This window comes from Girardinichthys multiradiatus, chromosome 9 (assembly GCF_021462225.1).
Source record: "Girardinichthys multiradiatus isolate DD_20200921_A chromosome 9, DD_fGirMul_XY1, whole genome shotgun sequence".
In the NCBI taxonomy this organism is placed as follows: Eukaryota; Metazoa; Chordata; class Actinopteri; order Cyprinodontiformes; family Goodeidae; genus Girardinichthys; species Girardinichthys multiradiatus.
The window spans coordinates 35,625,827-35,650,608 of NC_061802.1; the positions used below are offsets into that span (position 1 = coordinate 35,625,827).

Genomic DNA, 24,782 nt, shown 5'->3' on the forward strand with positions numbered 1-24,782 from the left:
AGTCCCTACCACAAAAACCTACAATTATTTTTCTGTGTGTTTTGAACTGTTTAATTTAGTCTTCTATTTAAAGGTACTTTTCTTTCTCCTGTACCAGCATTTAACTGAACTTTTCCTCTACAGGTATCTGACCGTCAGAGCTACCTGGTGCTCTCTCTGGTCCTGTGCCTGTTGCTGGGCGTCCTGCTGTGTCTACAGTGCTGCTGCAGCTCGTCTCCTAGCCCTAAAGCCAACTTCACTCCCCTTCCCAAGAGCAACCACTACCCCAGCCCCAAGAGGTTTGCCTCACCCTCTTAGTGTGACACTCTTCCAGTGAATGTAACGCTTAGTTTCTACAAGCGTCTCATTTGAAGCTCCTTGAATTACTTAAATCGTCTCGGATATGTAGTTATGTAACAAACACATCTTTATGTGATTCCTGGAACATGCTGGACTCCTTCCATTTGAAGGTTTTGTTAAATGCCATCAATCCTGTCATACCACTAACTGAAGTGAGCGTGATGACAAGGTTAACAACCCCTAATAAATGTCATACATGTTTTTCCTTCATCAGATGTTTCTCTTCTTATGATGACATGAGCCTAAAACGTAGGGTGACGTCCCCGCTCGTTCGCTCCAAGTCATTTCAGCTTTCCTCTACAGAAGGTGAGAACCCTCATCACAGTAGACCCATGTCTCTCCTTCAACTTACCTTTTAAATCCATGCTCTGCCACTCTTTTAGCCTCTGCCACTGAAACCTAAGCAGTGATTATACTTGATACCACAGTCAGCACATTGCAAAGACTTGTCGCAACTATTTCAGGCCAGCTGCTTTAAAACGCTGCACTGCAACGCCCAGGCATTTCCAAAACTCTGTTCATTTTCTCCATCTCTCACTTCGTAAATCTTTGCTGTTTACTCATGCAAGCTGGAGCCAAAAGGCAACACACAGCCACACTGAGAGGCTGGTGGAGGCAAGAAAACATGGAAGCCTTTAACTTGGAGTACCTGCATTGCCATGCAAAAATGTTCATACCCCTGTTGAAGGTTTTCATATTGCAACCACAAACAGCAATGTTTTGGGATTTTATGTAATACACCTACAGGAATTCGTGAAGTCAGTGGTCCCCGGTATAGCTTGTGGCAAGCTGCAAACATGTAGTGGAAAATGTTCTGGTCAGAGGACAAAATTGCACTTTTTGGACAACACGAAAAGTGCTGCGAGTCAGAGTCTTCGCACCACGAAACATGGTGGTGGCAGCATCATGCTGTGGGAATGCTAAATTCAGCAGGGACAGGGAAATTAGGTCAGCTGATGAAAACATATTAAATACAGAGCAGTCCTGGGTAAAAAATATATTAGAAGCTGCGAAAGACTTGAGACTGGGGTGGAGGTTCACCCTCCAACAGGAAAAGGAGCCTAAACATACAGCCATAGCCACAATAAAAAGATTTAGATTAAAGTAAAATTCTTTATTAGAAGACTCTTGTCAAAATTTAGAAGTATATCTAGTTCACAATCTGGGGCAGGACTTAAAACATGATGCATACAGATGCAGTCCAGCTAATTGGACTGAGCTTGATCTGTTTTGCAAAGAAGAGTAAAGAAAAATTCAGTTTCTTGAGGGCTGAATACAAATGCATGCCGCACTTTTCAGATTATTTGTTTTAAAACACTTTGAAAACCATGTATCATTTTCCTTCCAGTTGTTCAGCACTAGTAAAACACATTGAAGTTGGTGGTTGTAAGATGGCAAAGTGGAATGTGAGAAATTTCAATGGATATGAATGGTTTTGCAAGGTATTGTACATCGCCCCCTGCTGGTCCTTACCACTGAGCTGTGTGTGCGTGTGTAGATCTCGCCCTTGAGGCAGAGCGGCTGTCATTGCCTGCTCGTGCCCACATGCAGGCTTCAGGAGTGTAATAATAGAGCACAATGCTTCACTGGCTCATGCTAGACGTTTGCAAGTAGCGACGAGTACTGAACTGGGGCTGTATGTCCTATGATGTCAGTTTAATGTTGGATTGTAATTTTTTTTTACTAATTGTTTTTGCTTACTGGTTTCTTACAACTGTAATCTGGGATCAGAAGGAGGATTTTTAACAATTTTGTTACAAATAAAAACTACTTGCAAGGTCATTTCATGCTTGTTACGTGTATGTATTCCTGTTTGCCATTCCATCATTAACCTGGCCCCTCTCTCCCCTCCCCAGTAGGTCCAGATGACTTGTTCATTGTAGAACCTCTAAGGTTTTCTCCAGAGAAAAAGGTACAGTGTCTGCTGGCTGTGATGGCCGCCTTACCTAAGTGCTGTGTGTTCTCTAGTGTCAGTCGCTGTGTACAGTGCATCTGTTACATAAAGCAGGGAATCACTTCCTGGTCAGATTTCCTATTTCACAAGTTGAGGGAAATATGCTGATGTCTAGAGTTTCAGCCCATTAACACCTGCTCTTTACTGAGACTGGTTTTTGCTACTACACATCTAAAGCATCTCCCACACCCAACAGGCAGTTGGATAAAGAGATTTCACAGCACACCTCCAGAGTGACTTGTAAATACTGTAAGATGATTTTTATAAGTAGTAACTTTTTTTCCACATCATATGCTCCATTATTTCCTAACAAACCTTTCCACCATGCTCTGACCAGTTTGTGTGCCATCAGTGTGTAGCTCTAAAGATGTCTATGTAACATTGTATTGTTACAGGTGCATCTCAGTCCTTTAGAGCATTACCAGAATATTGATGTATTTCAGCAATTCAGCTGTGAAATCCTAACGCAGAGTGACACATTTCAAGATTTTATTTCTGTTCATCTCAGAATCAGCTTTATTGGCCAGGTTTATTCACACAAACAAGGAACTTGACTTTGGTTCCTTTTTGATCTCGGTGTACAAACATTTAAATATAAAAATTATAATTGATAAGAAATAGAAAGATTGACCTGCTGCTGCCAGTCAGTCAGGAAACTGGTGATCCACTGAGCGAGACTGGGACTCACAGACCGGCACTGTGAGCTCAGTGAGCTTCTGGTGGAGGATGTCTGGGTTGACTGTGTTGAAGGTTGAGCTAAATTTTACAAACAGGATCCTGGCGTACGTCCCTGGATGGTTGAGGTGGCACAGGATGAAGAGTAGTTCCATGTTTGCGTTATCATCACTAGATTGTCTTCTGATAATGCCTTACAGCTGATAAAAACTCAAAAATCAGTTTTAGAAAATTGATTTAGGCCTGCATAAAAGGGTTTTTAAATAAAGAATTGTGTTAGAAAGTATGTCCATGTACAGTCTATGCACTCAGTGCTTGGCCAGGACTCGTTCTACACATGAATTACTGCATCAATGCAGCATGGCATGGAGGAAATCAGACTGTGGCCCTGCTCAGGTGTTCAGAAAGCCTAGGTGGCCTTTAGCTCCTCTACAATGTTGAGTCTGGTGTCTGATCTTCATCTAGACAATACTCCATAGACTCTCTTTGGGGATCTGGTCTGGCCAGGTTGTTGGCCAATCAAACACAGTAACACCATGATCACTGAACCATCATTTGGTACCTTTGGCAGTGTTGGAAAGCTTGTCAGCAGGCGGAACCAAGAAGATCTCTAGAATTTCCTGGTAGATGGCTGTGTTGATGTTGGACTTCATAAAACCCAGTGGACCAACACTAGCAGATGACGTGGCATCCAAAATCACCACTAACTTTGGAAACTTCACACTGGACTTTAAATAACTTAGATTTTGTTCCCATCCACTCTTCATCCAGACAGTGGGACCTAGTTTTTCTTTCCGCTAAACTATTTTGGACACTGAGCAACAGTCCAGTCCCTTTTCTCCTTAGCTACAGTCCCCACCTTGTGAATCTCCCCCAAACTCTTGAACGGACTTTGCTTCATAATCCTCCAAAGGCTGAATGTTGGTTTTTCATTAGCTGTAAGCCATTACCATCAAACCTGAGAGAAATAAACACTTGAAATACATCACTTTGTTTATAATTAATCTATATGAGTTTGACTGAAATTACTAAAATAACTTTTAACTTAGTTTTTTTAATTTCTTGAAATGCACCTGTAAATGTATCTTCCTCTGAGTTTTAAAGTAAGGTTCTCCTCTTCTTCTCCTGTGTTGTTTGTTCTGCAGAAAAAACGTGGCAAAACAAAATCTTTGGACAAAGTTGAGACCTTGAAGCCATTTGACCCCTCTCTGCCCCTCACAAACGGGGATCTAAAATGCAACGGTTTCCATTCGAGCCTCCCTGCAATGCCTCCCCCACCCCCTCCTCCTCCTCTCCCTCCTCCCCCCGTGTGGCATCCTCTTCCATCTACAGACCAGGTGGCGTCTTTGCCCACTCTAACGTCGAAGGAGTTCCCCTCTGAAACCAGCAGCTGCAGCTCCTCCACTCAGTCTGAGGAATCATACACTAACCGCCTTTCCCCCCCTTCTCCCGTCTGCCCCTCCGCCAGCATGTGCAACGGCCACGGCGTTTACGCCCCCCTCACCCAATCTTCCACCATGTCCCGTCAGGAAAAGCGCTCCATGAAGCGGCAGAGGTCTCGACAGTCAGAGCTGCAGTTTCCTCTTGTGCCAGGGGGAGGCGTCGACTCTTTGCCCAGCCTGCAGCAGCTCATGAAGGGAAACAAAGACATGAGTGTTGGGACCATCAGGGCGACAGCCGTCACTGGACATGTCTGAAATGCTACACTTCACATTTACACAACACCCTGTTCACTATAAAAATGACTGTATCCCAAAGAACCACATTTCCCATGAACCTCCAGGCGCACAGTTGAAGTGAAAAAGAGTTTAGCAGCATTAGCTCATCCAGACCGTATCCACTCTTGTCAAAGACCTGTTCACGGTTATGTGCCTTTCTATATGTTGAAGACCTTTTAATTGTTAAAAACTTTAAAGCTGGACGAGCTGCTGGTGTGCAAAGAGAGACACTGTGGTGGAGAGCGACACATCAGCACACATTCGGTACAACAGGACTTGTTTTATTGAAAAAGCACATTGTCTCCAGATAGCGAAGCATCAGTTAATTTTTTCCCCTGTTCTGAGCACAGTGAGAAAGGTGCTGACCTCAATTCTATGCTCCTTCAATAAGTATTAGACTGCTGGTGTTTGATAACAAGTGTCATTGTAAGGGAAACGTGGAGCACACAACTTTATCTCATCCATTTTTTCCTTCTGTTATCTTTTATGTTGTTCTCATCTATCTTGTTTGAATGGGACCAGAGTGTTCAAAATCTTACTGTGAACCTGTCTGATGCATCTCTGTTACAGTTTGAAACCAACCACGGAGCTGAATGAAGAAAATAACTTAAAGTTCTTTGTCCTTTTTAGCTTCTTATTTAATTTGACCTCAGATTACAGTTAGAGAAGCAGCAGTCTGTGCATCCTACAAGCTCATAATGAATCATTCCCCTGCTTTACGTAGTTGGGCTGGGCCCAGAAACATCAAGCACACAAACTGTATGTTGACACTTCATATTGGATTCTATATATGATGTGAACAAGCTAGAGGCATTCTGGGATCTGTTTAAATGTTTTAAGCCAGTCTGAGCCATGGTTGTTTCCTGTCCCTCAACCTGTTTTTGTGACTTGTAAGAACGTGCTGGGGAAGCTGAGTCCAATGTCTACACTCTTTTCACTCACACAACTACCGGGATCCTGCAGAACAATCTGGCCCACCGGTTTATTTATCTATTTATTTATTTAAAAAAGTCTATAGATTTTTCTAATTGAGGCACTGGTTTGTCAGTTTTCCAGTTCTACTGGGTCACTGTGGTTTATGTGAGTTTGTTACACAGAAATGTTAGGCATGATGGATGGCTCAAATACATATTCCTTTTTTCCTTGTTATAATATGTGAAAAACCTTTTTGTTAGCCTCTTAAATATCAACTATCGATGGATCAGAAGACTGCTGCTTCTGTCGGCAGAGCTGCTGTTCAGTTAAAAGGAGGTGAAAGTGCTCAGCTGAGTCTTCATTACTGTCCCTGCTTTTAAGTCTCCCTGTATGTTATCACAACTGATACCACACAATGCTGTTTAAATTCTCCATAGCGCTGCATGCAGCATAACCTAAATACCCTGCAGAGTTCAGGGTGTTTGTTTTTAACAGGTGAAGTTTTCCTTGGTGTTAATAGGGTTTCTGATTGGCTCCACGTGGTTGGTGTCGTGTCATTTCTGCTGCTTGATCAGGCTCCACATGATTTCCCTCACCTCTGACCCTTGCTGCACTTCTACTAGTCATTGTGGAGAAACCCTGCCTGCTTGCATTAATGTCTTTTAGTTTTAGGTATTCTGTCACTAAAATGTTTGTGTCCTCGCTCTCACATTACACTCCACTTGTCTTCTATCCACTCATTGTGTGCCCCACCTTGAAAAGATCCTGATGTTTTGTAAAGAGGAAATGAATTGAATTAAAGGGAACGCAACAAAGATTAATCTGATTTGCAACACTATTAATGTGATTACAAATGTTTCGCAAGCTAAGCAAATCCTTTATTTTATTTTCCACCCTTTAATGTGGATGACATGTTTACCTGTATGCATGGGAGATTGTTGTTAGTTTCATGGGTGTGTGTTTGTCATGAAAAAGACTACTTAGAACCTGCTTCAATCCATAACAGAAGAGGAGGAAGCACTTCTAGAGAATTTCTAGAGATGCACGTGCACTTTGTATGACTCCTCATGCCTTTTTTTGTTTGTTTTTCTACTTTGTCAAGTGCTGTTTTTTTTCTGTCGTCCCCCTCCCCTCTTTCTCTATGAGTACTCCAAAAAGCTGCACAGTATTTTTGAGCAGGAATGAGTTACTACCACAAACTGTAGTGCCATTAGAAACTGTGAATTCTTTCTAAATAAAACCTTTTTTGTTGTCTTTCATTTAGTGTTTGGATTTTATTCATTCGCCTGCAGATTCTATTGAGTGGGTTAGTGGTTTTAAGGGAAGTGTCTGGCTTTAGATTTAGTGAAAAAATGCTATCTAATAAGTGTTTTTCTTATATGCTATTTCTGCACATTTGCTATTCTGTGTAACTGCAGTTACTCAAAATGGTAAAATTAAACATTTTATGAGCAGAGTCGGTTTTGTTGGGGGGCACAATCTTTTCAGAATCAGAAATTTGACTCCGGTACACTTTGCTTTGCTCTCTGTTTTTGTTTTTGTTTGTTTAATGCCTTATAAGATATATTTATGCATATATCTTTATGTCCTTAAATATACATATATACAAAGGTGCAGGAGACATAGAATTTAGGTTTATTTAATGGTTGCCAAACAGGAAAAAAAAAAAGAAATCTTCAGACCTATGGGCTGTTTTACATGAACTTTTAAAAGTCTGGTATTTATACATTTAGGAAATCTGTCTTCCCCTGACATGTTTATGCATTGATCCTTTGATATTAACCATTTGCCTTGGTGGTATAAAACACAAAGTACAGGCTTTTTCAGGCAATTTGCCAGTTCTGGTTTCTGACAGGTATGACCCTTAATTATTTACCTGCTGATTATTTTATCAATTATTATCAAGAAGTTTAAGTAAAAAACAAACTCCTTTTGATATATTACATGGAGAGAGAGAGCTATTTCAAGTTTTTATTGTTCCTTTCAATGATTATGGTTATGAACAGTGGTAATTCATTTTTGCTTTTTATTTGGAAATGAAGGTCCCAGAGAACGAGTGGAAAGACAGAATCCAAGCTAATTGAGGCTCAGTGTGAAGTTTCCACAGTCACTGATGATTTGGGGATTCTGTATGAAGTATTGTCAAGAGGAAGATGTGACATCAATGCAGATGAAATGAAGGCCACCAATAAAGAAACCTGGGCTTCCGGAACATCTCCATGTAAAGCTGCATTGATGTATCATGTATGGAGTGTGTACCATACAGTACCTGGAATAACTTTTCAAGAGCCCAAACGTCCTTTATTAAAAATAAGTTTTTGTCTTATACAGTCTAATTATCTGAGAAACTGAATTTGTAGTATTTATTAGCTGTTAGCCATAATCATGAAGATTAGCAGAAATAAATACTTGAACTACATCTTTGTGTGCAATGTGTCTATATGAGTTTCACTTGAATTACTGAACCTTTTGATTATATTATAATTCACCAAGAATGCACCTTTAGTAGTTTTTTTTTTTTTTTTCAGCAGGAAACAAACTACAACATTATCCCTCCTATGTCCCTAACCTGTGTGTTATTTTTATTAAACTCAAATAAGTGCATCAGTATTTCTTTTGCTAATCACCAATCAGGGCGATCAAGAGGAAAATACATCCACAAGCTGCACAACATGCAGTCAATGTCAGCTATGAGCACTGGACAGAAAATGAGAAGCCAAGTCCAGTGATGACTTTATTTTAAAAATGAGACAGGCAGAAAGTCTGACTTCTTGGAAGCAGAGAAAACCGACTGAAGGCAGTTATTTGTTTATGTATCTATTTTATTTTATCTTTGTGTTATGCTTTTTTAATTGGATGTTGTTTTCTTTACTCTTCTAATCTGCAAATCTTGTTTTCGCCGTTTGTCAATACAATTTACGCCTCAGTTCCTCTCAGACGTTATCTTCCAGCCTGAAGGTGGCGCTGTAAGTAAAGCTGGACACTTCTTCCCCGTTTTCTGTTTACGTTTGTCCTGCAACATGGAGGACGAAGTGGATATTGACATCGAGGGAGACGATTTTGATAGCAATCTGGGGTAAAACGTCGCTCTGTTTGCTGTTGTGTCCGGTTTTTGCTGTCTTGGGGGAGTTCTGTTTCCCTAAACGCTGGTTAACAGGATTATTTTCAGTGTTTCGGTGCAAGTTAGCCTGTCTGTTACAGCTGGTTTCCGTCTTGTTGCAGAGAGGTGGACGCAGCAGGGCTAGTCCAGGAGCAGTTTATCAAGCCTGCGGGCAGAAACAGCGCCTGGATCCTGGTAGGACCTGATGAAATCCCACCGCTTGTCTATCAGGTGTGACTGTGGGACTCAGTGCTCTGTCTTGTTTGCAGCCTTGGGAGCTGGACAGCTCCATCAGCCCGGAAAACAGAGAGGTGATAGAGAGGATGCTGCTGGAGGAACAGTATCCTTTAACCACGAACCTGCAAATGGATCACTGCACAGCTGACAGGCTTCAGAGGGATGCAACTTCTAGTGTTTTGCAAAAGCTTTCATACATCTTGGACGTTTTTCAACTTTTGTAACGTTACAACCTCAAACGTCAATGGGTTTCTGTTTCATTCCTTCCTGACTGCGAGTGGCAGTAAACAAAGTGGATATGTCTCCTCGCGCTCCGCGCAGGTCGAGATTAAATGTAAACAAAGTCACGCACGTGACACGTAGCCCACCTGGGCGTGCTGTCTATAAGTAGCACGTGGAAGGCTACGTTCGGTCTCTTTGATCTTCTCGCTGTTGACCGTCGCGTGTTTCGCAGGTTGGTCGCTCCTATAAGTCCGTGTTTCGGCGCTTATTGGGTATTGCAGGTCTAAGAGAGGTAAGCACACTGTTGGTGTGATAAGGCGTCATCCTGCCGGGGACTTTTTCATCGGAGTGCTCTTTGTAGCCCTCTAAGGCTGTGGTTGACGTGTCTCTGTTTCTGTGTTCATTCTAGTAGCCGGAAGCTTGATGCTGGCGCTTCTTTTCCCCTGTTGAGACCGGGTGGGGAGGAGCGGACAGCTGCAGTTTTCAGGTGAGTGGAAGCTGGATGTTCTGACTGCGTTCTGTGCTGCACAGTTCTCGCTCGGATTGCCTGGCTCGTTTCTGTATAGGAGAGCGGTGTAATTAAATAGAGGCCTCTGATCGCGTTCAGTTTTATTGAAGGCTCAGTTTCCCTGGTGCCTGCCTGCATTTCCCACGTCTGTGATCGGGATGCTGGCGTGCGCCTCAGGTAGAGGACGGACATGATCTGTGCCCAAAATGCCAGGGCATGGGTCATTTCAGGGAGACTCTGACGGACCCATGCATGAACTGCAGCATTTTGCCATTGCCTGTTAGAGAGAACAGGCTACGTCAGGTAGAGAATCTCCTCTTCGCGGCCGAGGTGCCACCCTCAGGGATGCCTCAAGCGTGTTTCGGGAGGCGGGGGGATGCGCCAGCGGAGGGACGCCGCAGCCCACGGAGGAAGAGCCCTCGGCTGGAGCGCCCATCTTGGCAGGAAGTGGACTCTTTGAGGACCAAGGTGGAGCAGCTCAAGGCTCTACTCAAGGCCCCAGAATCTACGCCTGCCTTCCAAGCAGCTGCAGCTTGGGAGTCGGGGAGGACCTGGAGGATGATGGAATCTCTGTGAGGGCCTCCAATTCAGAGTTTAAGCCCCTTGAGGACCAGTGGGAGCCCTTCCCGGACCCTCGGGATCGTGAGGGGGATCCCCCGAGTATTGGAGGAAACGATGGCTCAGGTAATTCCCTCGGGAGTTCATTTAGCTCTCGCCCAGGGGAGTAACCATGCCCGCTACGGGCAATTATTTTGGCAGCCTTGGCCAAGGTCGACTTGGACGATGCACCCGTGGCCCGGCCAATGGGAAATCCATTTTTTCGCCGGATTCCGGCAGGCGGCAGAGGGCGGCCTGAGGGCTGCAGGTCGACGGTGGGGAGGTTTTCACAACGGCACCTGGCCTTTTGGAAAACCCACTGCAGGGATGCGTGGGTGTTAAGAACTATGTTCCAAGGGTACAGGCTGCAGTTCTGCCGTTGGCCTCCACCCCCATCGGGGGTCAAGGTGACCCCTGTCACAGATCCTGCACAAATTGCGGCCCCCCTCCTCCGGCGGGGCGGATCGGGCGACGTCAAAGGTCCTGGCCCATGTCAGAGCACTGTGGATAGCAGTGAACCATCAGAAGAGTTCTCTCATCCCGGCCCAGCAGGTGGTCTTTATTGGCATGGCCTTGGATTCAGTGGCCATGCTGGCTCAGCCGACCTCGGACAGGGTGGACAGGATTCAGTCCCTGCTCCAGTCTTTTCGAGCGGGTGCGGCACCCCCAGTCAAACTGTGGCTGAGACTGTTTGGGATGCTGGTGGCGGCCTCGGCTCTGACTCCTCTGGCATTGCTTTATCTACGGCCCTTGCACAAGTGGTTCAACGGCCTCCACATGGTCCCCAGGTTGCACCGGCAGGTCAAGGTGTGGGTTACACCCGGCTGCGCAGTGCTCCTCCATCGCTGGTGGGACAAAGCATATCTGCAGCCTGGGGTTCCCCTCGGTACGGTCCCCGCAAGGCGGGAGGTGGTGACTACGGACGCATCACCTCTCTGATGGGGAGCAGTGTGGCAGTGCAGGTCCGTCTCTCTCTCTCTCTCTCTCTCAATAGATGCTATTGCGCTGGCTTATGAGTGTGTGGGGGCAGCTGCCCCTTCTGGTGCTGTGTGCCATTCCACCAGGATTGTGTCTACGTCCTGGGCGGCACTGAGGGGCGTGCTGCTGGGGGATATCTGCACGGCGGTGTCATGTGCAACACCGTGCATGATGGCATGCTTCTACCGCCTCAATGTGGCACATGAGTCCGCACTGGCCTCGGCAATCCTGCCTCTGGCCCCTTCTACTGACTGAGAGGTGGGTGGGTTCTACATTCCTCGTGACATTGCTGGCATAAGTCATCCACTTTGTTTACTGCCACTGGCAGTCAGGAAGGAATGAAACAGAACGGAAGTTACGCTGTAACTGTGGTTCTGTGAATTCTTGGATGACTGCCAGTCACACTGGTCACTCGGAACTTCTCCCTGCGAGAAGATCCCAGAGACCGAATGTAGCCTTCCACGTGCTACTTATAGACGTATGCCCAGGTGGGCTACGTGTCACGTGCGTGACGTTGTTTACATTTAATCTCGACCTGCGAGGAGACATATCCACTTTGTTTACTGCCACTGGCAGTCAGGAAGGAATGAAACAGAACCATAGTTACAGCATAACTTCCGTTTATTGGAATGTTATGTGTTGGAATTATGATTATCGATTGTTACTTATAATTCTTGATATTAATTAATCATAATTTGACAAAATTAATTTCTTAACCAAAATCCTCGTTTATGAATCGAAGACCAGAGATGTCTTCTGGTGTTGTAATTGTGGCTCAACGCCTCTGATAATTACAACCGTTAAATACTCAGTAATAATTAATAACTATTACCAGAGATGTCACTGTTTAATCGACTGTTTCTGCTGAAACGTGTGGAACGTTTAACCTTATTTTGACTGACGAATCACTTTTGCACAAAATAAACACAAACCACTTCTCTTTATCCATGTGAATATTTATTAAATCACAGCCCTGATACAATCAACTCTTCCGATTTAATAATCTTCACCTACTCAAACATGCAAAGTTCTACACAAAAAGGGTTAAAATATCTAACTAAACAAAATAAAGCAAAACGGCAGTGTATGGGATCAAACCAGCAGTTATGACAAAAATGATAATATGACAAAGGGATGTGGTGGTGAACAGAGTACTCGGTCATAAAACCTCCCCCAACTCTGCGCAGGGTGAGCACACAAAGGGTAATAAAACTTTTGGCGGCAAGCTAGTAGGCAGTAAAGTTAAAGACAAAGAATGGTTATAATAACAGTCCAGTCTCACAGCGCACCTGCGCTTGCTCTCAGGTATTCAACAACCCCGCAAAACACACACAAAGCTGGGTAGCTCAGCGGCTTCCAGACATCCAACACGGCACATCAAGGTTTCAATAAAAAGGTTACATGCACATATAATTCAGAACATATTAGATTAAATGGTGAATCTCATCGCACTAAAACCTCCTCTACCCTGCCCAGACTTTTTCTAAGAAATAAATAAAAATAAAGGATGGGTTTTACTTGTCGTTGTCTTCCTTCTGAGCGGAGTTGAAGAGAGGAAACAAAAAAGTTGCAAGTTAATGTGTGTCCACAGTTAACTTTGGGAAGAGCGGTCAATTTTTGTCCTTTCTCCTCCTTGGCAAAAAGGAAAAATATGATCTGACCGTCAGCAGTCGACTAGAACCGAGCACGGAGGGAAAGTTGCGTCTCCTTGAAACTCCGTGGTTTTGGTTACGTGTTAAACTCACGTCTTCCATCGGCAAAGTGAAATTTGTGGCCTTCTCATTCCAGAAACCTCGTTCATGAATTTTTCGTTGGCCAACGAAGGAGAATAAATGAAATCCACTTGGGACTCTTCTCCAGAAGTGATGCGCTTCAGTTGCTGATCCGGTCTCCAGCTGAAAAGCAAATGGTGGGTTGTCTCATCCTGTTATATAGTTGACGGTGGCCTCAGGGCTGCGACGCCCCCGTCTTATTAGCCGCAGGGGCCGCTGGGTTTTGTGGGACAGACTATCCTGCGGTACAAAATGGCCGATGACGTTGGAAACGCATAGTGGCGTCCAACAATGTGCAAATGGTCCAATATTCAGCAAACAAGTGGTCCAACATATGTAACAGACCAAAAAAAAAAGTGCACATTCGTTAGGTGAAAGGAAAACCTTACTTTCTGAGGTATGTCTCTACCAGCTGCAAGCAAAAGTTCAAGCTTAGTCAGACTGGAGGAATAGCATTTGTTAATAATATCTACTTCTGGACTATAACTGGACCATTCTGACACATAGATGCTCAGATCTAAACAATTCCAGCCTGTGATCAAAGCACATTCTTCCGCTTGTTTGCTTCATTTCTTATGGCTTACGTCTTTCCATCTTATCTGTCTGATAACAGACAGATTTGTGGATTTCACAGCTAATGGTTTTCCTGTTAGCAGATTCTCTTGGATGAGCGGTACATGTCTGCACCTCCTCCAGAGTTACCATGGGGCTCTTGGCTGGTTCTTTTATTTATGCTCTCATTTCCTGGGCTGTCGGCTTTAAATTTCTCCCCAACTTTATTCCTGTCCTGTCTGATGTGGCCCTTGGTGCTTGTTTGTTTACCAGTGTTATCGAACAAACCTCTGATGTCTTCACAGGACAGACATATTTGTTCTTGAGAATAATTTTTACAGAGTTGGACTCAGAAATTTGGTAACGTCTGAAGGTATAAAAGTTCTCAGGCTAAATTTAAGCCATCAGTTAATCAGTTAAACGTTCATTAAGCATATTAGCCTACCTTATGGTGGCCTCTTCTCATTTCTGTATATGTACCTTTACAAATGGGTGCTTATAGATGAAAGAAAAAATTGCTTCAAATTCTGTCAGGGTGTTATTCTAATTTTTGTTTTAGCAAATGTTTAATCAACAATATTCAGCTTAATGTATGATCCAGAATACATCAAATAACAATCTGCAGCTGTAAAGGTTTTGCTATTCTGGTAGGAAAATCGATCCAAAATATTCATTCATCTTCTATACCGCCTATTCCATAGTGGGTCACGGGGGAGCTGGTGGATATCTCCAGCAGTCTACGGGCGACAGGTGGGGTACACCCTGATCCAAAACAGCTGTAACAACAAAACCCAAAAAAAAACATTAAACATCGAGCAATTGTACTTAACTCCACTTGAAGGTATTACTTGACGGGTGAGAGGATTCCTGACATTTTACCCAGTGATCCCAGTAAAAAGCCCAAAGTAAAGAAGTAAGTCACTTTAGTTTTAAAGTTCTCCCCCACCTGTTATTTTTGTTGAAAATCTTTCTCTTCAATATTCAGATCTCCAACTAAAAGCTCAACGTCGGCCGCTGCTTCCTCTCGCTGGTCCAAACAGGAGAAAGAGCTGTTTGAGGAGGGACTGGTAAGCTTCTTAATTTTAATGGTGTATGTCGGCTTGAAGAGAATTTCGCAACTTTCTATTTAAAAGACACGAGTGTACTTTGTACATAATTAAACTGGAAGTGTTCATATCACTTTTAAAATTACAGGTTTTTGCGATGTAAAAAGATGAAGCAAAGAAATAAAAAAAATATATGTTACACTTGAATTGCTAAATGTTTTTAGACCTTTAATGTGACATATATCCCGTGGTATTCAACTGGAAAACTATTATATATAAAATTTGAATATAAAAAAAGCACTCTAAATGAAGATTTTGTTGAAGGACATTTTTGATTTAGTTGAGCCATAGTTCTCAGAGAGGTTACAGAAGATCATCTGGTTCTCATTGTACAAATGTATCTGTAAGGGGAAGGGTGCAAAGAAAATCCACAGAATTTTAAATAATACTAAGCCAAAGAGAAGACAGCCAGCAATGTTAATTATGATTATGATGTGACGACAGGGATGTTACAAAAACATGACGTTTAATGGCTAATGCAATAACAAAAAAGAAACTGAGCATAGAGGTTGCCAAGAGGTAAAAAGATCACTAGATTGGTTGGAGGAATATGCAGTTAGGACTGGTTTTGCTTTACATGTGACAGAAATTGATCATTTTCCATATGTCTGGACTATGTCTGGAGTAAGGTTGTGAGACAAGCTTTTTCTTACAAAGGAAAAATCTGATTTTGTCCAAAATCTCTCAAACCAAGAGGGAGAATCTCTTATAGTTTGATAAAACCATACTTTAACCATCGGGGCACATGTTGTGTGTAAAAGCAACACTATACAAATACCCACAGTGAACACTCATTCTGAAAAAGGCTGCAGGACACCAGTTACAGAGTGTGATTTTTTTTTAATCAATAACCTGGACGCGATAACTGTATTCAATCATGTTTTAGAATTTTTTTTATATTTATTGATGCCGTCATGAAACAGAATTAACAATACTGTCACCATTAATTGGACCGTATTGTTGTTACGATAAATCAAAATTCTTGCCACGATGAGATATGTTTCACGATAACATTAAATGCCTATCCCTAATTTTCAGTAGTATGTGCCTTTTTGGAACAAAGTTTTTTTTTTTTCTTTCTACTTTTTGAGGCTCAGTATGGTCGAAGGTGGACAAAAATCGCCAAGCTGGTGGACAGTCGAAGTGTTCTACAGGTCAAGAGTTATGCCAGGCAGTACTTTAAACACAAGGTGAGACCACCCGACTGTGGCCCACTGGTCCACACCGATAGCAACATTTTCAAGCACATTTCTGTTTGTAATGGAGTCTTACTGCCTTTCCTGTTTATTCAAACTAAAGGCTAAATCTGACCCTGGAGCTGCAGCTCCCTCTACAGGTCCAGAGCAGGATCTGCAGCCTCCTCTGCAGACTATGATCAATACTGTCCGCATAGAGAGGCTTTCTGATGACGAAGATGTAGACATCACTGACGACCTGAGTGAGGATGAAGGGGGGGACATCATAACTGAATTCAGTGGGCCAACGGGGCAACCAGAGGCTGAGACAGAGACTGAGACCCCAACAGAACGGCCCACAGAAGAGCAAAAAGATCTGACTCTGTTAGAGAGCATCAATGAAACGACAGAACAACCCTGCCAGAAATCTCCTTCTGGGCAGAGTCCTCTATCCGCTTTTATCTTTTTTTCCCCAGAGGAAGTTGGAAAAACTACATCAGATGAGAATGTTTTAAAGACAGAACATCCTGAGATAGAAGCTCAGACAGACTCAAAGGTGACGACTAATTGCAACAATTACCAGAGCTCCCAGTGTGACACCTCAGCACATACTGGTCAGCTCACAGAAGCATGTCTTGACTTCACAGGTAATCCAGATCAGGAGTTTGTTTGTATCTTAGAGTCCTGCACCTGTCAGTTAGTTATTGTGTTTTGTTGGCAGATTCTGCTGAAAACATTGGCATCCATGGACCAGACAAAGACCAGGAGGAGCAGGAGGATGAAGACGAGGAAGTGGAGGAGCTCAAGGCCCCTGAGCAGGAAATTGAGATGGACACAGTGACGATCACAGAGGATGAGAAACAAGCCATCCCTGAGTTCTTTGAGGGTCGACCATCAAAAACCCCCGAAAGATATCTGAAGATTAGAAACTATATCCTGGATCAATGGTAACAACAAACCCTTTTTACCCTGACTTCAGCTCAGCTGTAGGGTAGAACTGAGAGCTATTTTGTGTATCATTAGGCTGAAGAGCAAGCCCAAATACCTGAACAAGACGTCGGTCCGTCCTGGTCTGAAGAACTGTGGAGATGTGAACTGCATTGGGAGGATACACACATACCTGGAGCTCATTGGAGCCATCAACTTCAACTGTGGTAAACTTGCAATCTTTGAGCTACAGTTACTTCTGCAGCTTTTATCTTTGTTGTTTTAGCATCTAGGCTTATGCTTTTTTTCTTTCAGAGCAAGCGGTGTATAACCGTCCAAAGGTTGTGGACCGGACCAAGCCGAAGGAGGGCAAAGATGTGCTTGAGGCTTATCAGCTAGCTCAGAGATTGCAGAGCATGGTAGGTTCCTGAATATTGTGACTGTCTGCAAAACTTGGGCTTGGTAGACTCGAGCTAACATCTGATTGGTTGCAGCGGACCAGGAAGAGGCGTGTGCGAGACTTTTGGGGAAACTGGTGTGATGCTAAGGATTTGGAAGGACAGACTTATGAGGTATGGACACTGTCTAACTCGCCTGTATACTTCAGCAAGTGTATCGGTATTTTTATTTCTACTGAATCTGTGAGGGTGACATGTTTTTCAGCATCTTAGTGCGGAGGAGCTGGCTCAGCGGAGAGAGGAGATGAGGAAGCAGCCTAAACCCTGCAAGATATCCAGATACAGAGGGTGAGCATGATGGATTCAGGAATCGAGTATTAATTTGTACGTTGAAGACGATTAAGCATATAATCAATCTCTGTCCAATAGGTCTTTTGATCCATTCCAGCTGATTCCTTGCAGATCTTTTGAGAAGGATGTACAGGTCAGTAAGCATTTGTTCCATTGTTTAATCATACTATTGCATATCTATCTTGCGTTACAAAGGCAAATGAAGATACACTGCCTTAAGTAATTAACAGTCCATCATTGATACTGCACCATTTTTAATATGATTTCCATCTAAACCGGGCCTGCCATGGCATTTTTGTACATTTAAAAAAACATTGCCCTGCATGAGCATTGCATCTTAGCAACTCCATATAGACTACTGGTCAGAAGTTTTAGAAACACTTTCTGTCTTAATGGGTCTCTTTGTTTTCATGACTATTTACATTGTAAATTCTCACCAAAGGTAACAAAACAATGAATGAACTAGCATGGAATTATGCAGTTAACAAAAAGTGTGAAATAACTCTAAAAAGTTTTATATTTTAGATTCTTCAAAATAGCCCCCCTTTGCTTTTATTACTGCTTTGTACCCTTGGCATTCTCTCCATGATCTTCATGAGGGGTTCACAAGAAATGGTTTTCCAAAGAGTCTTGAAAGAACTTACCAGAGATTCATTGAGAGACACCCAGAGGTTAATATTTCAGTCATCACAGTAAAGGGGCATCTACTTATATTTTAGTTTGCTACATAATCCCATGTGTGTTCATTCACTGTTTTGATGCTTTCAATGAGAATCAATGTACAATGTAAATAGTCATAAACATAAAGATAACCATCAAATGAGAAAGGCGTTCTAAAACGTTTGACTGGTAGTGTATATACTACATTTATGTGCCACTGGCCCTAAATTCATGCAAGTGCTTCTGAAATTTTCCATCAAACTGACCCAAAATTAGGTTACTTGGTGTCATGCTACGCTATGCAGACACTTGGTCTGCTCTAATGAAACATCACTGACCTCAGCATACCAAATGCTTGCCGTTGCTCCAACAGTAGGCCATCAGTAGTTCTGGATCCAGAGCATCAAATTAAAACAAGTTTAAGGCCTAATATGGTGCTGAGCTGCACTTGCCAAAATGATGTCACACACTTTATTGGGCCAATATAGCAAAGATCCAAGGAGATCTCTCTTTCAGAACTCCTGAAACAGTTCTGCTCAGTGCACCGTTTTCACATGCCTAGCCTTTCATTGAAACGTTCCAGCATCATAATCTCATGCTAAGTTCTCGAAGCTGCTCCAACAGGAGGTTAATCTGTTCTACTTTCTGATTTTTTTCAATAATTAATTTACCACCCATACATTTTGCATAGAGCATGCCACTTTCATTTTCAGATGGTCAGGCATTCATTAAGGAGGAAAAGGGATAAAATGCCACAGTAGCCAACTTTATATTTTACACCCTTCGTCCCGATACACATGCCCTATACAGAAGGGAGCTCATCATAAGTGACACACATACTTCATAGGGGTAACAGGATTTGATGTTTTATGGATTGTTCTTCAATTATGCTTTGACCAACATAGAAACAAACGTTTTAGATTACCCAGGGGTAACAGGGAAGATGAGAAACATTAAAACAGCAGATTTAACACAGATGTTGCCTTTTACATGCAGTATGAGACAAGTCTTATTGGAATCACTTGTCTTAGGAATGAATGTCTTGTTTTTGTGACAATAACTATTCCATTTATTATTTGAAACCATATTTTGCTCTAATGTTTGTCTCACTTCAGTCTTCTTGAGGTTGTCTTCATTATGTTTTTCTGAAAGTGTTTGCACAACCGTGGAAAGTCCTACATATTGGTAGCTGTGTTCCACTAACATGCATTCATCCAACCTTTTTTATGTGGCATTGGGATTTCACTGTGGTTTGTGGTAATATTTGCTGAGTATCGTTATTAAACCTTTTGAAAATCGTACTTGTGGTTTTCCACAGGAGCCATTCCAGGTCATTGTATGTGCCGAAACTCTTCTCATCATGGACATGGTACATTATAAACACAGCCTCATCCAAAATGGTTTCTTATTTTGCTTTCAGTGTATCATTCAATAAGACATCCCAGCAATTTTATTTTATTTATTTATTTTTTTCTAACTATATAAAGTCATTACATGTTTTTCAATCCTATGTTCAGCATGCCCACGTCTCGAGAGGGGAAGTCATTGGTCTGTTGGGTGGAATGTTCGACCAGGAGGAGAAAGTACTCAAGGTAGGAGGCAATCTGGGTTTATCTATATTCTTAATTATTCCGAAAGCTGACAAACAGTTTTGTGTGCAGATCTGTGCAGCAGAACCATGCAACAGTGTGAGCACAGGCTTGCAGTGCGAGATGGATCCGGTGTCACAGACTCAAGCCTGTGATGTGCTGTCGTCACTGGGCTTTAGCGTTGTGGGCTGGTACCACTCACACCCCTCCTTTCACCCAAACCCGTCAGTGCGGGATATCGACACACAGGACCAGTTCCAGGTAAAACGAAACAATAAAAGAACTTGTGCAGATTTCTCTTCAATACCACACCAAAACATTTCTAACACTTGTACAATATTTTGTTACGTTACAATGACAAACGTTTTCTAATTTATGGAATAGCGAACACAAACAACCTATTTTTACAAAGAAACGTCTGGGAAGTGTGACATTTATTTGCATTCAGCCTCCCTGAGTCAATATTTTGTAGATACACCTACAATTAGTACTGCAAGTATTTTGTTGTGTGTCTCTACCAGCTGTGGTTTTTACCATTTTTTTAAAATTTATTTATTTTTTTGGTAAAAAGGCTCAAGCTGAGTCTGATTGGATGGAGGCAGTCTGTGAGTAGCAAGTCTTGCCAAAGATTCTCTATTGGATAAAGGTTTTGAATTTGACTGGGCCTGTTTTACCACATGACTATGCTTTTGTCTAAGCAATTTAATCATAGCTTAATTGTATATTTATGTTCATAGTCTTGCTGGAAGGAATACCCCTGCCCCAGTCTTGAGTCTTTTGGAGCTTCAGATATAATTTTCCTGGATTGCCCTGTATTTAGCTTCACATGTCTTCCCATCACCTCTGACCAGCTAGCTTCTCTGTGTTTAAGCAAAGCATCCCCACAGTTTTATGATGCCTCCACCATGTGTTAACAGTAACAATAGTATGAGCAGAGTGATGTTCAAGGATTAATTTTCTGACACACAGAGTTTGCAAAAAACATAATTTTGGTTTCGTCTGACCAAAGCACCACATGTTGACTGTATGACCCCCACCTTACTCCCCAATCTAAATTATACTTTTTTTTTCTCTGACAAACCTCTAAGGCACCACACAGTTGAAGCAGATGCATGACTTCTGAATGCAAAGGGTTGCCCTAGAGTTTATTTATTGGCAAAACGGAGGATTAATGCATACATGAATGGAGGTCACACTTTTCAGATTTTTATTTGTGAACATTTGGAAGCTATTTTTCCTTTCAATTACACTTCTCAAATGTGCAATAGTTTGCGCCATTGCAGAAAATTCCCATTTGTTGGATAATATATGAAAGGTTGAATACTTTTGCAAGGTACTGTACATGTGGACATGTTATCTGATTCTCTGCTCTCTGATTCACCTAGAGTTATTTTTCCCGTGGTGGAGCCCCCTTCTTAGGGATGATAGTGAGCCCATATGACCCCGCTAACCCTTCACCACACTCTCAAATCACCTGCTTGCTGGTGAAAGAAGGCCAGGAGCCCTCAAGCCACAACAGTATGTGAAACACACTCTTACACACAGTTAAGACATAACTCAAAATATCACAACTGTTCAGATCAAGAGGTATAACAATCAAGCTGACAGTGAAGGTTCGTGGAATTTTGTGCACAGTGAAATGGTTTTTATCTTTGAGCTGAGATTTTCCTTTCTCTCTGTTCCTCCACAGAGCTGCCTTACAGGTTCAACTTTCTGTCATCACAAGATTCTCCTGATTGGGAACAGACCATGAGGAGGGCTCAGTGGATCATCCAGAAGTATGCTCAGACACACGGGTCAGTGACAATCAGGACTAAAATTCCTGCAGATTATGGATTATTCTGGGGTATCTGTAAAACGTTTGTTTCGTCTGGTTGGGCAGGAGTGTACAGATGGACCGATTGTTTCGGAGAGACTCTAATCTCACCTGTTTGGAAAAGGTAAATTTGACTCCTTGGTTATTTTGGTGGGACACTTTCAGTAGCTCATGGCTGTAACTTTTTCTCTAGATGATGGCGTCTTTGGCAAGACATTTGGAACCCCTGCCAGATGGAGAGGGAGAGGAGTTCCTCTCTGAGATCCAGTCCCTGTTCTTGTCAGACTTTATCTCTAAGCAGAAACCCTCATATCAGGAAGAAGGAGAACCTTTAAACATCTCAAAGCCTGTGCAATCAGACGACATCGCTTTTGAACAGCCGGTCAGTCAAGAGAAGTTCCACAGAGGAGGAGAGGGTGCTGAAACAAACAGCCGCTCAATTTTGCATTTAGGCGCCGTGTTAACTGAGCACGACTACTTACTGTGAAAAAAAATAACTTTTTTGACCATATTATTTAGCAGGGTATAACATTTGAAGTACATAAACTGAACAAAACGCAGCATTTTTGTTGTTGCACCTGTTTTTCATGAGCTAAACCCAAAGATTTGAGACTTTATGTGTACACAAAATTGACAAATGGATAATCTCAACAAAGAAGTGCTCACTAACAGATTTAGACAGATTTGTGAAAAATATTTCAAAGAATTATGCCTTTTGTGTACAAACAAACAAAAAAAAGTCTTAGACCCCTGGGTTCCACTCATTAAAAATGGGAGCTATAACAAAAGTGTTGCGTTTATATTTTTGTTCAGTGTATGTTATTGTTTACTTACAGTTTTATATTATAAAAAATCTGGTAGGATTGTAGTTTTAATCATTCAGTTAAAAGAGATCTCTTGTATATAATGTCTTTGTTTACTGTAGTGAAGGAATTGGTTGTGGAGTTAAATAAAGATTGATACGATTGTTAGGGGTAGACTCAGATTTAAGTTGTTTATAAGTATCAATACCATGCTTTGATATCACCCAAGAGTCCTTACAGTAATGAGAAATCAAGTTCATGTTTGAGACTGTGTGTGAGAGAGATCCTTCGATCAGTTCAGTATTACTAAAATAAAACTATTTTTGTATTTGTTGTTTAACTGTATTTATATATTTATTTGTATATCTTTTGGCAGTATTTTTCTGATATACCTCCACAGGGATTTGACTTCAGAACTACCTAAAGCTTTTTCTGCTCCTTCAGGGAAAGAAGTGGAGCCGACTCAAGGCAGTCTTCTCAACTGCTTTGGCTCCCACATCAACAGATGTTACCAGACTCATTATTTAATGCTAATTTAGTCATTTTTGCTGCTTATGTCTGAACTGGGGTCACATTTTCTGCACAGTGTAATGTTTTTGTAAGTAGATCAACAAGTAGTACTTATTTTTTCTGTCTGTAACTGTTTGTGAATGCAACAGTATTGTAAATAGTTTGTCTGCTACCTGATGGTATTACTTTTCACCCCCATGCTGTTTGCATGGACATGTACAGGGGTTGGACAATGAAACTGAAACACCTGGTTTTAGACCACAATAATTTATTAGTATGGTGTAGGGCCTCCTTTTGCAGCCAATACAGCATCAATTCGTCTTGGGAATGACATATACAAGTCCTGCACAGTGGTCAGAGGGATTTTAAGCCATTCTTCTTGCAGGATAGTGGCCAGGTCACTACGTGATACTGGTGGAGGAAAACGTTTCCTGACTCGCTCCTCCAAAACACCCCAAAGTGGCTCAATAATATTTAGATCTGGTGACTGTGCAGGACATGGTAGATGTTCAACTTCACTTTCATGTTCATCAAACCAATCTTTCACCAGTCTTGCTGTGTGTATTGGTGTATTGTCATCCTGATACACGGCACCGCCTTCAGGATACAATGTTTGAACCATTGAATGCACATGGTCCTCAAGAATGGTTCGGTAGTCCTTGGCAGTGACGCGCCCATCTAGCACAAGTATTGAGCCAAGGGAATGCCATGATATGGCAGCCCAAACCATCACTGATCCACCCCCATGCTTCACTCTGGGCATGCAACAGTCTGGGTGGTACGCTTCTTTGGGGCTTCTCCACACCGTAACTCTCCCGGATGTGGGGAAAAAAGTAAAGGTGGACTCATCAGAGAACAATACATGTTTCACATTGTCCACAACCCAAGATTTGCGCTCCTTGCACCATTGAAACCAACGTTTGGCATTGGCATGAGTGACCAAAGGTTTGGCTATAGCAGCCCGGCCGTGTATATTGACCCTGTGGAGCTCCCGATGGACAGTTCTGGTGGAAACAGGAGAGTTGAGGTGCACATTTAATTCTGCCGTGATTTGGGCAGCCGTGGTTTTGTGTTTTTTGGATACAATCCGGGTTAGCACCCGAACATCCCTTTCAGACAGCTTCCTCTTGCGTCCACAGTTAATCCTGTTGGATGTGGTTCGTCCTTCTTGGTGATATGCTGACATTACCCTGGATACCGTGGCTCTTGATACATCACAAAGACTTGCTGTCTTGGTCACAGATGCACCAGCAAGACGTGCACCAACAATTTGTCCTCTTTTGAACTCTGATATGTCACCCATAATGTTGTGTGCATTTCAATATTTTGAGCAAAACTGTGCTCTTACCCTGCTAATTGAACCTTCACATTCTGCTCTTACTGGTGCAATGTGCAATCAATGAAGACTGGCTACCAGGCTGGTCCAATTTAGCCATGAAACCTCCCACACTAAAATGACAGGTGTTTCAGTTTCATTGTCCAACCCCTGTATGAAGAACATGAGATTTTAGTGGTGCTGTGATGGGCAATGAGTTCCCCCTAACTGGGCCCCTAAATTAATTTCTGTTTAGGTCCTTCGATAACCTTGGGTCGGCCCAAAAACTAAATTTTTCCATGGAAATTAACCAGAGTACGGTTATATTTACAGATTTTAAACTTGTAGCCACTTTGTTCTATAGTGAGACTGATTTTATGTGAAGAGGAACCTTTGTTCTGCAAATGTGTTTCTGCGGGGAATCATTTGAGAAGCAGGGACATCTTTAGTTCTGCATTTCACGAACGTTACGTAACATGCCATGATTAACGAAGCAAGGTTGGGCGTCGCTATAGAATAAGATGTTTTTGCTCCGTGTGTAAAGCTAAATTTGGACCAACGCGAA

The 24,782-nt window shown here is 42.4% G+C and overlaps 2 protein-coding genes and 1 long non-coding RNA gene across 7 annotated transcripts in view; all 3 read left to right on the forward strand.

Moving 5' to 3' along the window:
* Positions 1 to 6,860, forward strand: part of suco (SUN domain containing ossification factor) — a 51,806-nt gene extending 44,946 nt beyond the window's left edge. For 3 of the 5 annotated variants that reach the window (XM_047374513.1, XM_047374516.1, XM_047374517.1), the window contains 4 exons: positions 124 to 278; positions 554 to 645; positions 2,196 to 2,251; positions 4,114 to 6,860. In XM_047374513.1, coding sequence (XP_047230469.1) covers positions 124 to 278; positions 554 to 645; positions 2,196 to 2,251; positions 4,114 to 4,665 — 855 coding nt within the window. In that variant the 3' untranslated portion in view covers positions 4,666 to 6,860. The remainder of the gene's footprint in view (positions 1 to 123; positions 279 to 553; positions 646 to 2,195; positions 2,252 to 4,113) is intronic. The other 2 variants (XM_047374515.1, XM_047374518.1) reach the window with 2 other exon arrangements.
* A 1,732-nt stretch (positions 6,861 to 8,592) lies between these two features.
* mysm1 (Myb-like, SWIRM and MPN domains 1) lies at positions 8,593 to 22,720 on the forward strand. Its single transcript, XM_047373715.1, has 20 exons — positions 8,593 to 8,677; positions 8,824 to 8,896; positions 8,971 to 9,041; positions 14,409 to 14,480; positions 14,553 to 14,634; positions 15,765 to 15,863; positions 15,973 to 16,495; positions 16,570 to 16,795; positions 16,872 to 17,002; positions 17,091 to 17,194; positions 17,270 to 17,347; positions 17,439 to 17,521; positions 17,603 to 17,657; positions 19,503 to 19,553; positions 19,702 to 19,776; positions 19,846 to 20,034; positions 21,159 to 21,291; positions 21,464 to 21,569; positions 21,656 to 21,713; positions 21,783 to 22,720. Exons 1-20 carry the CDS (start codon positions 8,622 to 8,624, stop codon positions 22,074 to 22,076), a joined length of 2,559 nt encoding a protein of 852 aa, XP_047229671.1. The 5' UTR covers positions 8,593 to 8,621; the 3' UTR covers positions 22,077 to 22,720.
* LOC124873225 lies at positions 9,062 to 13,055 on the forward strand. The gene is made up of 3 exons (XR_007039470.1): positions 9,062 to 9,452; positions 9,570 to 9,647; positions 13,032 to 13,055. It is a non-coding gene; the product is annotated as an uncharacterized LOC124873225 (long non-coding RNA).
* Positions 22,721 to 24,782: the final 2,062 nt, after the last annotated feature.

Coding starts and splice junctions, on each gene's coding strand:
- mysm1 (XM_047373715.1), top strand. CDS start 8,622: ATGGAGGACGAAGTGGATATTGACATCGAGGGAGACGATTTTGATAGC. Junction 14,481..14,552: donor AAAAAGCCCAAAGTAAAGAA/GTAAGTCACTTT, acceptor TTCAATATTCAG/ATCTCCAACTAAAAGCTCAA. Junction 19,777..19,845: donor AGGAGGAGAAAGTACTCAAG/GTAGGAGGCAAT, acceptor TTTTGTGTGCAG/ATCTGTGCAGCAGAACCATG.